Here is a 15,783-nt window from a genome sequence, read left to right on the forward strand (position 1 = left end):
GCCTGTGGGGTGGGAGAAGAGAAACCCGGGGAATAACAGAAGTGGTTCCAAGACCAGACCATGGGGTAGGGGAAAGGCCCGGCGGCTGTGAGAACTGGGACCTCTCAGGAGCCACCGGCCAGCCTCCCGCCAGCTGCAGTGACTGAGCCCTGAGGGCCTCCCTCCTGCAGCGGGGAGGGGTGAGGGTGAGGCTTGGTCTGGGTCTTTCTCCCCGGTGACTGAGGGAATGTCAATGCTCCAGAAAGGAGGTACTGTTCTTATGGGCCACCCTGGTTCCATAACGCGGTATTTACAGAGGCAGTGGCTTTTGAGAAGGCGGTTGTCAAAACCTACAAATGAGGATGGGGCAGCGCAGTGGTGCGTGGTGGCCACCTGTCCACATGGGGTCCTCGTGGTGAGTCCAGGCAGGCGGGGACAGGGCAGCTGCAGGTCATTAAGGCCCAAGGGAGAGGTCTTGTCCTGACGCTGGCCAAACAGAAGTGGGGTCTGTTTAGTAAACTGTGTCCCAAGGCCACCCCTGAAGATGGTCCTGTAGCCTCTCGCTAAGAAGGTGGGAACCGGGGCCCAGGACTGGAGGCACAGTGCCCTGGGCCAGTGCAGCATGGGAGGATTAGGTCCCTGGGAAGAGACCTGCTCTTTGGGTGCTGTGCTGCTTTTCCGTCCATGTCCTTCTGCCAATCGCCCATCCTTCGCCCCCGACCCCATCCCTCCCGCTCCCAACCCAGCACCTGCCTGGGGCAGGCCACTGAGCTGCTCACCCACTTCCCGTTCCCATTCGCCCCCATCACTGCCCCTCCCCTCCCAGCCTCAGGCTCTCCACCCACACAGCCTGTTCCCATGCCTGACCCCACAGGCAGGCTCTGTGACACAGTGGGCACCCTGTGTGGGCTTCTGTCCTTGTTCTCCCCCGCCAACGGGGGAGGGCTCCCAGGAAGGAGAAGTGAGGGGACAAAGGGCGAGGGCACTTGCCCAGTCTCCGCCCCACGGCAGTCCAGCATCCGACCTTCTTTCGTCCCGAGGTGAGGGCGGTTGGCAGCCGGGGTATCGGGGCACGCCCCTGCGCCCTCTCTGTACAAGCTTTGGAGAATGGCGTTTCACGGCAGGGGTGTTTGCTGATGATTCCGGCAGAAATGTGAGGAGATGGACACGGCCCGCTTTACGCTCCCCCACCCTAACCCGCTTCCAGCCCCAAAGTCTCATGCAAAAGGTACCGGAGGCCCCAGGGCTACCGTCATGTGTGTGGCAACAGCTGCCACTGCTGGGCCGGGGCATCAGCCTGGCACTTGCTGGTCACCAGCTGGGCGGGCTTGGCCTCCAGGCAGAGGCCGCTGACCGAATGCTGGATGAAAGAGGCTTTTCTCCTCCATCTCTGCAGGGAGAAGCGGGGAAGGAGGAGAGTGAGGTTAAAATAATAATGCTCACACCTGCATTGCATATGTGTACAAATGGCCCATGTCCTGGCTGGTGTGGCTCAGTGGATTGGGTGCCGGCATGTGACCCAAGTGTCTCCAGTTTGATTCCCAGTCTGGGCACATGTCTGGGTTGTGGGCCAGGTCCCCAGTTGGGGGTATATGAGAGGCAACCACTCATTGATGTTTCTCTTCCTCTCTTTCTCCCTCCCTTCCCTTCTCTAAAGATAAACCTAAAAAAAAAGTGAAAAATAAACAAACAAATAGCCCTGCATATACCTAGGACACCACTGCCCGCATCTGAACAGTCTGTGTGTCCCTTACATAAGAGGTCCCCCCACTGCACACAAGCTTTAAGCCCCCGCCTCCCAATGCACTCCTGTTCTGTAGTTTGGCATGAAGTTACTGTCTAGATCAGAGGCGCATGGGCTGAATCTAATGCACAGATGTTATTTTGTTTGGCCTACATGGTGTTAACTTAAAAATGTGGCTTAGTTGCTACATAAAAATCTGCACTTCCAGCTTTTGCCCAGACGTGGCTTAGTGTCTTTTGTGGCATCAGCTGGTTGTGGCTGAGGGGCTGCTCTCCGCTGTAAATACACCCTCATCTCAGTTCACCTGAGTCCTACTTGGGCTTCCCCACCGGCTTTCTATAGGCACTTGAGTTTGAGTTCCTGGGCAGGTGAATCTTTGACTCCTTCAGATAGTTCTTCTTCCTGCAGCTCAAAGCTTCGGCCCTTGCTTATCACTGTGCAGCCATTGCCTGCACCCTTAGTGGGAACTGGCCGCCATCTTGGCAGAGAGGGAGAGTGAGGCCAGTGGGCTGGTGGGGGCACTTGAGTCTCCTACTGAGTCATGAAGGGGCTCCCAGGTCAGTGCCTTCACCTCCTGGTGCCTGCCCTTGCCCAGGCTTGACAAGGGGAAGGAGAGGTGTTCTGGTAGAGCATTTTGGAAATGCCTGGATGGAGGATGATGTATGGTTTGGATGCTTGGTCTGTTTTTGGTTTCTTTCCTTTTTCCCTCCCGTGCATCCATCTCCCCTCTTCCCATATCCCCCTGGTCCTCCCCAGGAAGTGGGGAGTGCTCGTGACCATGTGGACGGAGCCCAGAGGGCTCTGAGGGGGAGGGGCCCATGTATTTTTCAGAGCAGCTAGGAGAACGGAGGTGAGCTGCACACAGCTTCGGGTCCAGGGCTGCAGGGAGACATGGGGCGGGCAGAGAAGGGAACCAACATAGGATGCGGAAGGCGGGGGCACCAGAGTCTGGATTCCCCTTGGGAATGCAGTGCTATGAGGCTCGGGGCCGAGACCCAGCCCCTCTGGCCCAAGTGGCCCCAGCAGAGGGGGGACCCTGGCCTAAAGATTAGGCCCCTGGCTTTCAGATTGGTCCCTCTGAAACTCACAGCATCCTATTGCCTGTGCTTTTCTAGTCTGACCTCCTGGAAAGGGCTGGCGCACTCTCCCCGGATGAGTATTGCTGGACCATGACCCTTCTTTCATCCCTGTGACCAGCATGATCTGCACATCCCTTGGCATGAGTAGGAACCCAATGCAGTTTTGGTATATGAAGAATGAATGCATGGATGAATGAGTGAATGCCCCCATCATTAGGAGGTGCTCCCCAAATCACAGGATTCTCACTTCCTACAGGTGCTACCAGACACAGTCTCAGGGCCTCCCCGACCCCCCTGGCCCTCGGCCCTGGGCCTGGCCAGAGAGACAGAGTCCCCTCACAGTACTCTCCCATCTCCACGCTCTTGGTTATTGCAGACCCCTTGTGAGGCAGGCAGGCAAGGGAGCTCCCCATTTTATAATGAGGGTACTAAGGTTTAGAGAGGTAAGGGGGTGACAGAGCTGGGACCTGCTGACTCCATCACGCCGGATCGAGTGCACATGGGACCTCTCAGATACTGACACCCATGTGACCTTGGACACAGGAACAAAGGGGAACCAAGAAGGGAGGCCAAGATTGGAGAAGGTGCTGCCAGCGGGAGAGCTTCTCATCCTGTCCTCCTGGCAGGGGGTGGGGGGCAGCTGCCCAGGGTGTTGTTGGGGGCCTGGCAGGACTTGCAGGAGCAGAATGAGCAGGGACAAGGGAGATCCTACAAGCCCGTTAGGCTGGGTCAGCACAAAGGGGAAAACGATACTTCAGCCCCAGGGAAGTATTTGCATGGTGCCTGCCCTGGGAGACACTTCCCAGCTCCAGCCTCAACAAAGCAGGGGGGCCCTGGCTGGGTTGCTCAGTTGGTTGGAGCATCACCCCAAAACCAAGGTTGCAAGTTCAATCCCTAGTCAGGGCACATACAGGAGGTAACCAATGAATGCATGAATAAGTGGAACAACAAATTGATGTTTCACTCTCTCTCTCTCTAAAAATCAATTAAAAAACAAAAAAGGAGGGGGTGGGAGTGGGGTTAAGGCTTGACACAGAGAGTTCCGTGCTCCAGGTGAAGGGGGACTCAGGGCCCGCTAACTGTAGGGCAAGGGGCAGGCAGCCTTGGAGGGACCAGGACCAGCTGCACCCTTCCCATCTGAAAGTGCTTCAGAAATGTCCGGTGGGCCCAGCAAGCAGGCCATGGCACACAAATCTCTCAGAGCCAGCAAGGAGGGGATTGGAAGAGCAATGGCCAGTCATCCCTAAGAGCTGACTGAGGCAAACAGAACAGGGTGCAAGGAGAGCTCTGCAGGCTGAATCAGAGGGTGAGGTGCCTAACCCCCTCCCACCTCATACTGCCCCGAAGGCTGGCCGGAGTCAGACACCAGGAAGGCCACCCAGGAGGGGCAGGCAGAGGAAGAGCTGGGGCTGGCCTCTGGCCTTTGGGTCAGGTCCCGAGCAGAGGCACGGCCCTCCAAGCCAGAAGGACAAAGGAAGGAGCTAGGCTGACTGTCCCTGGCTGCCAAGTCCCCTAAGCCAGTAACTTCATCTCTCTGAGCATCAGCTTCTTCCTCAACAAGTGGGCCTGTCTCCCAAGATTAGTGGAGACCGGGTGAGAGAGAGTGTTTGACCACGGAAAAGGCGGTGGGCACATAAGGCTGGCACGACAGCTTGGAAGTCACTGTATCTGGATTTCGGTTTCCCCAGGCAGCCAGCAGTCAAGAAATACAGAGCATCTGCTATGTGCTGGGATAAGACTCTCGGCTCAGGGGTCACACTTACCCAGGTTTTAATGCCAACCCCACTCCAACTCAGCTGTGTCATCTAACATATGTCTCTTAAATTTAGGGAGCCTTGGTCTTATGACCTATCAAATGGGGATAGCACGAGAGCCCGGATCACTGGGTTGCTGAGAGGTTTAGATGAGATGATCCATGTAAAAGTCCTAATATGGGTTCTCAGTAAAAGCTAACACTTCTTTTGGCTGTGGTGGTTCTCAGAGGCTAGGGACAGTGTTGATAAGACAAACAGTCCCTGCCCTCATTCACCTCACAGGCTGGCAGGACAGACATTTAATAAATATTTACCTGAAGGACTTCCTGAGTAAAATCATAGACTTGACCTTGATAATGACTTAGGCCTGCTCAGCTTCTCATTCTGGAGGGACTGAGTCTGTGTGTCTCAGCCTGGGGCTCCCTGCCAGGGGCTGCTGTCCCCGCTATGTGTCTGCCTAGGGCTGCTGGCCGTCCTGAGCCCGGGGGTAAGAGGCTTACCTGCCTCCCTTCTCTCGGGTTGCACACCTGCAGTACGACCGGGGACCCAGGGGCGACGGAGGTGGAGGTGGCGGTCAGGCACTTCCCCTGCTGCTGGATGAGATGGTCACTGAACAGCCATGCCTGCAGGGCAGGAACCAGGAAGGCTGAGTCCAAAGGTACAGCATTGGATGGACAGATGGGTGATTAGGCGATAAAGCAAATACACTGTGTATTTTGGTAAAATGTTCTACTAATAGGGGTGGGTGCATGGGTATTCACTGTACAATTCTTTCAACTTTTCTACAAGGTCTGGCACAAGAAATGCTCCTTTTTTTATTAAAAAAAATCTTTTATTACAAAATCACAAGCATGTCACTCTGTAACATAACAATATCATACTCTAGCACACCATATGACATTTTAGGTGAAATGTTCAAGTTAAAACTATAAATTATTACACCCACATTATTATCCTACCAACCACACTCAAGCAGGCATTACTTCTGCCAGACCCTGCATATATTTGAAATTTTTCATAATAAAATATTGGGGGTGTTCGGCTGGAGCTGGCCAGAGGGCAATGGAGCATGTACCAAGGGTTACTGGGGAAGGGGAAGAGGGACAGGACATGAGACCAAGGCAGGCAGGACGCCTGTCCATGATGGGGGCTCCATGACCAGCTCTAGTTTTGACGTGGCGCATCAACACTCATATTTTGCACACCTGTGCACACACAAGAGTCCTGGATGCCCTGTGCCCATCACATCAGCTGACCACAGCTGCACCCCAGGAGAGAGCTGGTGGTGCACAGAGGGCGGCTGTGTCACAGCCTGGAGAGGAGATCAGAACGTGACAGGAGCAGGCTCAAGGTGCAGGGCGGGAGGGGACGGCTGGCAGGGTCCCTGGGAAAGTGGGTTTGTGGAGACCGTAGACAGAGAGAGGAGGAGAATGAGCAGAGGAAAGCCCCTCACCCCACTCAGGGTCCTAAGCAGCTTACCTGGGGTGCTGGGGGGTTCTTGGCAGACCCTCTGCAGATCCCCACTCCGAGCAGGAAATCACCAGCAGTGTCCTGGCCCTGGGACTCTAAGCAGTTAACCCCTTGCTTAATGATGCCAGGGAGGGCTTCCTTCACCGGGACCCTGAGAGGAAAGGCAGGGGTGGGGCTTGTTTTCTGCCCACCTCGGGCTTACCCTCACCCAGTGGGCAGCCGCATCAGCTCCCAGCGCCAAGGTCTCAGTGGGGAGGAGCACTGGGCGCAGACGAAGCTAGCAGGCCGGGGAGGAGAGGAGAAAGAAACCAGGAATTCCTCTGGGAAGACACGCCAGGGCCCCATGGGGTTCTGAGCAGCTCCAGGAGCCCCAGAGCCTGGCCTGGAGGCTGGGTCTGAGAGGACCCTGGTGGGGAGAAAGCTTAGGCCAGAAACCCAGGACTCCCCAGTCCAGAAAGAGGAGAGCCTGGGGAGGGGCTGGGACCGGAACGTGGGCTCAATGAGCAATCTCAGAACGACAGGGAAGGGGCCACCTGAAAGAGGCAAATTTAAAATGCACAAATATGTGCCCTGGCTGGTGTTGTCCAGTGGACTGAGCACTGGACTGTGAACTGAAAGGTCGCCAGTTCAATCCCAATCAGGGCATGTGTCTGGGTTGCGGGCCAGGTCCCCAACTGGGGGCCTGCAAGAAGCGATCAAATGATGTTTTTCTCACTCATCGATGTTTCTCTCCCTTTCTCCTTCCCTTCCCCTCTCTCTAAAAATAAATAAAAATAAAATCTTAAAAAAACATAAAATGCACAAATATGAAAATGTGTTCAATCTCATTAAGAACTTAAAGAAATATATATTAGAGGGTTAGCACTGTTTACTATATATTTATATATTATGTATTTATATATTTATGTATATATTTCTATATATTTATGTATATGTTGGTATATTTATATGTATGTATATAAATATATATATTTAGTATCTATACCCTACTGGTGAAAGCATAGATTAGCCTAACTTTTCTGGAAGGCAATGTGTTGTTATTATTATTATTTATCAAAGGCCTTAAAACTGTACACACCTTTGACCTCACCATCCCATTTCAGGGGGCTTAATGTCCTATAACAATAATTATAGATGTATGCAGAGATTTAGTCTAAAAATATTCATCTCTGACTTGTTGATGATACAAAAACATTAGAAATTCCTAGATCTCCAATAGGGGGTGGGGGAAGCAAATTGTGATTCATCTGTAGGGTAGAAAATGCTTTAGCTATTAAAAATAACTGTGAAATACTATTTGGTAATGTGGGAAAGCACTCAGAGCATACCATTAAGTCAAACAGGCAGTTCAAAATATTATATTATTAAATCACTTTATACGCATAGCAAAACTGTGTGTAAACACACACACACACTGACATAAGACCAAGCCTCTTAGCCTGTGGGCAAGAAACCTAAGAAGGCCGCTGGCCCCAGCAGATGCAGGTTTGTATACTTGAGTTTGGGAGGTTACACACACTCTTGGATTGTGGACCCACAGTGGGGCGATGGGGAACCAGTCTGGCCAAGTGCCTAACCTCACCTGTCTCCTGCTATCTCGGTTGGCAAGAGAATGCGGGCGGGGGCAGGGGGCATCAGAACACCTCGGGCACTCTGTGATGTAGACATGCCGCAGGATCTCAGCCAAACCAGGCCCGCCTTCCTCAGAGTTGGCTGGAAGCCCCCAGAACCCCAGAACCAACCTGTTCTCACAGAGCCTTGGGCAGTAGTATGGGCCAAGTATTAGGATCCCTTGTTTGGAAGAAAGTTGGTATCATTTGGGCCAACTGATCTCCTTTCTAACCCTTGGCCCTCACCCTGAGAACCGAGGCAGGTCGTGAACAAGCGCACTGGGGAGGGGCCATCTGGATATAAATGAGGTGTGTGGCTTCTCTTAAGAGCAATAAATCATTGTTTAAAACTTCCGCACAGTCGCCTTGACTGCTGTGGTGCAGTGGGTCAGGCTTTGCTGCAGGGACCAAAAGGTTGCTTGGTTCGATCCCCGGTCAGGGCACAGGCCTGGGTTGGGGGCTGGGTCCCTTCCCCGCTCTCTAAAAATAAATAAATAAATAAATCTTTAAAAATAAATAAATAAACTTTCACACAGTGACAAAACAAAAGGCAGTTGACTATGTTTCTCGCTGGTTTCATCCACTCTCCTGCCTTGGGACCAATCAATCCAGGTTTCTGACAGATATAAAATAACTTATGGTCCTCAGTGGATGACAGGACACTCTGTGTGGGGACTGGGGTGAGCACATTCTCGGTCCCCTTCTCCCAACGCCTCCCCCAGGCTTCCCAGCTCTTGCCCGAGGCCTAGAGTCCATGGCTCCGTCCAACTGTGGTATGAACTTTGACAGAATGTAAAGAAATGAATTTTTTCCTCAGAAATGACACATCTGAATGAAGCCATCCCCCTAAAAGCAGTCACTTGAGGAAGTTGTTTATTTATTATGCTTCTATAAATGGGCGTCCCTCCCTTCACAGATATCATGGGGGAAGCCTGGGGTCATCCAGGCTGCCAACTTTCCTGTGAGGAGGCTGCCATTGCTCGAACTGTTTGGGAACTCCTCAGGAATTGCTCCCAGCGTCAGTTCATTTTTGTGACTTGTTTCAGTCTTATTGCACTGTACTGGGGACCCAGGGCTATATTATCTGGGTTAATCTAGTTTATTCCCTGGTCGTGGCTATAATGCAACTATGGGCGTTCTCCAATAATCAAATCTGCCATTGAAAGCTAGGCAAGCTCTAAGGGGTGGAGTGTTCTGGAAAGTCACGGCAGCATCTCTGGGAGAAAGCTGGCAGCAGTGGGATAGCCCGCTCCCCAAGGCGACAGCCACAGAAGGAAGAATGCTGACTGCAAAGTTACTGCTGAGGCTTATTGACTATGCAATTTATTCAGTCAAAAATATTTATTGAAAACTCATTTTGTGACAGGCACTGTGTGAGGAGGTGGAGAAAAAACAGTGAACAAACGAGGTGAACACCTCTAACCTCATGGAGCTTACTGTCAAGTGTGGGGAGATAATCCCAAAATTCACCAGCCAGATGTCTGCTGGCGATGGTAGGGGCAGGCAACAGAGGAAAGCAAAGCGGAATGCTGGGCAAGGGGTGGTCTGTGAATTCAGTATTCAGGGGAGGTCTCCCTGAGAAGGGGACATTTGAGAAAGACCTGCAGGAGGTGAGGAAATGAACCATGTGGCTGTAGCCAAGACACTCAGAAGGACTTTGAAATAAGAAAGAATCCTCTCCACCCCACGCCAGCCATCACAGCTGGTCCTGCACAGCCTGGTTCAGTGCACACACTCACATGTACCGCGGCTCCAGTGCACATGCCATTTGCAGGTTGCGTCTGCATTTGCTACAGCAAAGTTTCCCCACGCTCTCCCAGTCTTTACGGTTATTACGTCAATGGCCACATAACATTTGTTTAGATCGATACATCATGACTCACGAAACCCAGCCCCCCTTGTCGGTCATTTCTCAGTTTTTTCCCCAGCAGCAGAGAAGCCTACAGTGAACATCTTTTTTGTCAACAGTTTTTTGCTTCAGTTGCTTCATTTCCTCAGAGTAAACTCCCAGATGGGGGGAGAACAAAGGGGATGATGATTTCTGTGGCCTTTGCTACAAAGTGCAGTGTTGCTTTCCTAAGTGGACAGTGTCTATTTATAGCACAAAGGCCCGGTCCTGTTAAAACATTTGGTTCCTACCACAGGTCATGTTTAACTTCTGGTAATGTCCTCCTGGCTTCCCCAAAGCCTTCACAAGAAGACAAACACCGACAGCTAGAAAGAGCCAGACTGCCTGGGATGGAGAGATCCTGCGGTGAAGGGTCCCCGGGCTGCCGGCCCCACCCAGGCCAGATGCGCGGGCTGAGGGCTGCACTCACGTGAGCTCTGGGTAGACGTTTTCCAAGTACCAGCGGAAGGACTTGCAGTTCATCTTCTTCCTCTGCTCAATCCTTGTGGCCACGCTGAAAGAGGAGGCCAGGCTTAGGCTCTGGCCAGCGGGCTCGGGAGGAAGCCCTGGGGGGGACAGGCAGAGGCCCCGCCCCGGTGCACCAGGACCAGGAACCCAGGTCCCAGCCTGCCCTCCAGCCTCAGCCACCTGCCTGGAGTCATTCTCAGGCCCGCAGCTTCACCTCAGGTCTCCTGGCCATTCCTCTCCTCAAATTCCTGCCCACCTTTCAGGATCAGCCCAGCCCGCGAGGAGTCCTGTTTTACCCTCCTCACCCTGGGCCCTCCCTCAGCTAGCATCACACAAACCCTCAGTTAGCACAGGTCCTTCTTTCCACAGAGAGCAGAGCCTTAATGAACTCAAGTTTTCCTTCTGTGCGCTGCAGTGTAGCAGACAGGGCCTAACAACAAGGGGAACGGACTTTAAAGGTCTTTCAGGAATTCTAGCAAATCAGACTGTCTGATGTGTCGGTGGACACCGCAGTTCGGTCTCCTCCCCTTCCTCAGCTACACTGACCGTAATGACCACCGACAGGGGCCCTTGCCCCGCTCTCTGAGCCCACTTCTCCTCCAATAAACTGAAGACATAACCACCCACCCGAGGGGGTTTCTGTGAGAATCAAATAAATTAAGTGACATAAGTGCCAAGCAAATTTTAGCTCCTCGCTGAAAGAAATAGTCAGTGACGAAATACTTTTTCTTTTTAAGGGATAGATATAAGTAAATAGAGGGAGAAAGATTCATTGATGACCACTAATAATGTTTTTAAACTTTCCTGACCACAACCTTAAATAAGAGAGAAATACATCTTACATCGTGATCAAGTTTATCTATGTACATATTTAGGTAGACACACACATACACATATAACTAAAATAAGAGTTTCGCAAAACAATATTACCCTTCACAGCAATCAACTGCTATTTTCCCTTCTGTTGTGTGCTAATCTCAGGTTCTCATTCCCTATCACTTTTTTAATCACAGCCCACTCAGCTGACGTTGCAACCAATCGGAATTTTGGAAACGCTTAACTCGACTGTAGTCGTAACAGTCAGGGACAGGAAAACAGTCTAACAGCACACAGATTGGGAACAACTGTGGTGGGGGGAGGCAAAACCCTAAGTGCTTTCTGCGGACAGTTCCTCCCTGAGCGCTCCCACAGAGGCCCCTTTTCCCGCAGGCAGCTGGTGAGCAGAGGCTCTTTTTCATAAATGAGCCTTCTCTGGTTATTTCTCCCCAGGGGGTGGCACCCTCCTCAAGGACCAGTGTGTGTCTGTGCACTGCATACTGGCGTGGGCCCCAAGAGCCCAGCAGGTGGAGCTCAGTTACTAAGGAGACTGTGAGTGCTTGCAAGCCCATTTTGTATTCAGGTTAAGGCTGTGCTAACGTGGGTGGAGGGAGGCAAAGAGGGCTGGGGGAGGGGCCCACCTGCCAAAGGCCTTCCCGATGGCCGAGGGACGGGCTTCATAGTAATATTGCTTATATTCGTCCATCCACACCTCTGCAGTGCGCTTGGTATTCCTAAAAGGAGAGGAAGGGGCAAAAGACAGTCACCAAGGCAGCAAGAGAAGTAGGGTTAGGATTCAGATCAGCTCTGTGCACTGATGAGAACATGGAGTGATGAAAATCTCAGAAGTGTATGCAAACAAGGCTAATTGGGGTGGTACAAACGAGTACAGTCTTTTTGGAGAACGATCTGTCAATATCCGCCAACTTTGGAGGTATGTATACCCTCTGACGCTCTACTTCCAGGATCTGTTCTACTGACAGACCTGCATGTAGGTAATGTATGAGGACATGTACGAGAATATTTTTTTAATGAAACATTAGCAACAACCTAAATGCCCATTAAGTGAGGATAATGAACTACTTCCACATGATGGACTACAAGGCAACCTTGCACAACAACGCCATGGTTAGTATGCAATGCCAGGGAAGGACATCTATAAATTGGTGTTGAGTGGCAGGAAAGTATGCTGCAGAAAAAACATAGAGCAGGGTCCCATTTATATAAAATCACAAACACAAATCCATAGTGTGTATGTGCATCTCTCTCTCTCTCCATAAATTGCATGTATGAAAAATATATATATATTAAAAGGCGTGTGGCTGGGCACGTGGATGGGCGGATGCTGACCAAGTTGGAGTCAGGACATGGCGTCCACACCATGTGAGTGGAAGGCAGCTCCCAGTGGGTCACTTGGCCAGTTGTCTAAGACCCTCAAGGACAAAGATAGTCAAGGCAAGAAAGCTGGTGGCAACACTCTCAACTTCATCCTTCCACCCTTGAAAGGGCCTGGAATCCAGAATGGGACTCTGGGTGGGGTCAACAGGGGAACTGAGGCCCAGAGAGGTAGGGGGCTGCCCAAAGTCAGATAACAGGACTGGGCCTAGAACCCTGGGTCCTGGCTGCAAGCTCAGGGCTCCTGGTTCTGTGACCTACCTGATGTAGGTGAGGGCATTGCCCTCAGGGAAGTTGTAGGGATGCCGCTTCCGGAAGACGTGGCCCACCCGGCTGCAGGGCACGATCTCCAAGCTCCCCCCGCACATCCACACCCTGAAGGAGAGCTCTGCGGGAGACAGCAGCCATCAGGAGGGGAAGAGCTCCTTGGCAAGTCCCGCTGAGTGAAGACGGGAAGGGGCTGGCTTCCCTTCCGTTTGGCGTCTCACTGGAGGCACATGCCGGGGTTGGAGCGCCCGGCCCTGTGTCCATGGGTGCACCCACTCCTGACAGTTTTTGCACGTGCAGCTGACGGCTCACCCCGTGCCTGTCCACACACACCCACCACACACGTCCTCCACACACCCTCCACACAAAAGCCTTCCACACATACCACCACCACACACACCCTCTGCATGCACACACCCCCTCCACACATTCTGCACACAAACACCCTTTACACACATACCACCAACACACATGCCCTGAGCCCTGGAAGAGCAGTGGGGAAAGCTTTGAAGGAACACCAAGGTCACAAGTACAAGGAAAACTGAATCAAATGGCAGCATCATTTCCCGCCTCTGTCCAGAAAGCCCCATCCAGACATGAGCTAAGGAAGAATCCATCTGCTCGGCAGCCAGTTCTGGGCACTCACGAGGTTGGAAAAGCAGCCACCAACCAAGCCACAGCTCCTGCAGCTAGCTGGCCCTAACCTCCCTCTTGCCCAGGGGTTCCCATTTACAAGCTACTGCTGGCCCTCTTGAGCCAGGCTTCCTTCTGATGGAGGTAGTGAAGCTGAACCAGCTTTTGCAGATGACTGTGGTCCCCAGTAGTGTCGGGAGATGAACGAAGTGGCCCTTCTGCCTCCCAGAATGGAAGGGACATCACAAGTCACCTAGTGTGTTCTCCACTCACCAACTGTCACTTTGCAAGACCCTCCCTGAGATTCGGCTGAACCTCACAATAATTTCTTCTGGTTTCTTACTTCCTTTCATATTAGCTCCACAGTTGGACACCCTATGACTTTAAAACACCTCCTCCTTGTTCCAGAAAACCGATAACCATAGCACTTATTTCTTTTTTAATTTTTAAAAAAGCAAGACCATTCTGTCATGAGTTCTCTTTGTCCCTTGGTCTCTCTTCCCACTCTCCACTTGGCTGTAAGGACACTCGTGGTTTCTGGCCAGGCCTCCAGGCTTTTACCTGGTGCAGCAGGTCAGGGCCTCCAAGTGACCAGGAAAGTGGGGAGTGAAGGCAGCAGGACCAATGCCTATTTTCTGGCCACCTGTGTGCACCAGGGGACTTCCAGATGTGGTCCAAGGGCCAGGACTGGACATTCGGCATATCTGGACCCACACAGAGGGCTGGCTACATTACTGGGCTTCCCTAGGTCTGACTGCAAACAGGCAGGCCTCTGTCCCCTCTCCCAGTCAGAGCTCTGCAGCTGGCTCAGCAATGGAGATCTGAAACTGTGGACAGACCTGGGGACAGAGATCTGCGTTCTGGTTCTACTTCTGCCAGAGTAGCTTTATTATGTTAGTTGTCACTTCATCTCACTCAGCCCATATTGCCCACACTATTATCAAGTGTTGTCATTATTAGCAACAATAGCATTAACCATCATCCATTTACTGAGCACTTACTGTGTGCCTCCTCTTTATATCTGATGTCTAAGTCTCACAGCAACCATGTGAAATTGGTATTATTATCCCCACATATATTTTTTAAAGCAAACCTAGTTTACTTCCGGCCAAGATGGAGGCGTAGGTAGATATGCTTTGCTTCCTCACACAACCAAAAGAAGGATAATACCAATTTAAAAACAAAAAACAACCAAAACTGTGAGAAAATCAAACTTTATGGAACTCCAGCAACCAAGGAGTTAAAGAAGACACATTCATCCAGACCAGTAGGAGGGGAGAAGACAGGCAGCTGGAGCAGAGAGGACGTGTGGGGAGGGGCAGACTGGTGGGCAAGGCAGCAGCTGGCTTACTGGTTGGTCCCACATTCATGTGTGGATAAGCTGGGAGGAACAATTGGGGAACAAGACAGACTGTGCAACCCAGGGTTCCAGCATGGGACATAAAGCCTCAAACCTACATCATAGTTAAATTACCCAAGATTAAAGCTAAGGAGAGAATCTTAAAAGCAACAAGAGAAAAGGAGACAGTTACCTACAAAGGAGTTCCCATAAGACTATTAGCTGATTTGTCAAAAGAAACGTTACAGGCAAGAAGGGGCTGGAAAGAAGTATTCCAAGTGATGAAAGGCAAGGACCTCCATCCAAGATGACTCTATCCAGCAAAGCTATCATTTAGAATGGAAGGGCAGATAAAGTGCTTCCCAGATAAGGTCAAGGTAAAGGAGGTCATCATCACCAAACCCTTATTATATGAAATGTTAAAGAGGCTTATTTAAGAAAAAGATCAAAACTATCAACAGTAAAATGACAACAAACTCACAACTACCAACAGCTGAACCTGAAAAACAAAAACAAACTAAGCAAAAATCTTGAACAGGAAAAGAATCACAGAAATGGAGATCACATTTAGGGTTATCAGTGGGGAGGGGGAAGAGGGAGAAGGGGGAAAAGGAGTAAGAAATAAGAAGCATAAATAGTACAAAATAGGCAGGGGGAGGTTAGGAATAGTATAGGAAATGGGGAAGCTGAAGAACTTATATGTACAACCCATGGACATGAACTAAGGGGGAAATGCTGGAAAGGAGGGTGCAGGGTGGGGGCAGAATAAAGGGGATAAAAAAAGGGACAACTGTAATGGCATAATCAATAAAATATAGTTTTGAAAAAGCATAGACAGTTTTATTTCATCCATTAATTTAATGACAGACAAGAGCCCTTTGTGACAGTAGGGTCAATAAACCAAAAACAAAATTCCAAAGTCAGAATATTAGGTCCTCAGTTCAACACCCAGTCCATGTTAAACACCCTCTTTTCTTTTTTTTTTTTTCACACCCTCTTATTTTTTAATTAAATTTATTGGAGTGACATTGGTTAGTGAGATCGGATAGATTTCAAGTGTACATTTGATATATGATCTATATATATCTATATATTGCATTGTGAGCCCACCTCTATTTTTAGTAAGAACTGTAGAAATCAAAGATGTTAAATAACCTCTTTTAAGCTCATCAAATAGTTGCAGAATTGCAACAACAAGTTCACAGTTTGTCCAGCAAGCTGTACTGTATGACCAGATTTTTTAGTTAATTCATAAAATTTTTACTGAGTACTTATTTAAGACAAGAAAATGAGCAGAATACATAGCCTATCAGATAATAATAAATACAATGGAGAAAAATG

The 15,783-nt window shown here is 50.6% G+C and overlaps 1 protein-coding gene across 1 annotated transcript in view; it reads right to left on the minus strand.

Moving 5' to 3' along the window:
• Positions 1–825: 825 nt before the first annotated feature.
• GALNT16 (polypeptide N-acetylgalactosaminyltransferase 16) overlaps positions 826–15,783 on the minus strand; it is a 78,896-nt gene continuing 63,938 nt past the window's right edge. The window contains exons 11-17 of the mRNA XM_054567372.1: positions 12,465–12,591; positions 11,450–11,542; positions 9,955–10,038; positions 6,036–6,177; positions 5,057–5,179; positions 1,230–1,369; positions 826–1,112 (exon numbers count right to left, since the gene is read on the minus strand). Coding sequence (XP_054423347.1) covers positions 1,232–1,369; positions 5,057–5,179; positions 6,036–6,177; positions 9,955–10,038; positions 11,450–11,542; positions 12,465–12,591 — 707 coding nt within the window. The 3' untranslated portion in view covers positions 826–1,112; positions 1,230–1,231. The remainder of the gene's footprint in view (positions 1,113–1,229; positions 1,370–5,056; positions 5,180–6,035; positions 6,178–9,954; positions 10,039–11,449; positions 11,543–12,464; positions 12,592–15,783) is intronic.

Source organism: Pteronotus mesoamericanus, unplaced genomic scaffold, assembly GCF_021234165.1.
Source record: "Pteronotus mesoamericanus isolate MK-2021 breed Mesoamerican mustached bat unplaced genomic scaffold, CSHL_Meso_final contig_182, whole genome shotgun sequence".
Classification (NCBI taxonomy): Eukaryota; Metazoa; Chordata; class Mammalia; order Chiroptera; family Mormoopidae; genus Pteronotus; species Pteronotus mesoamericanus.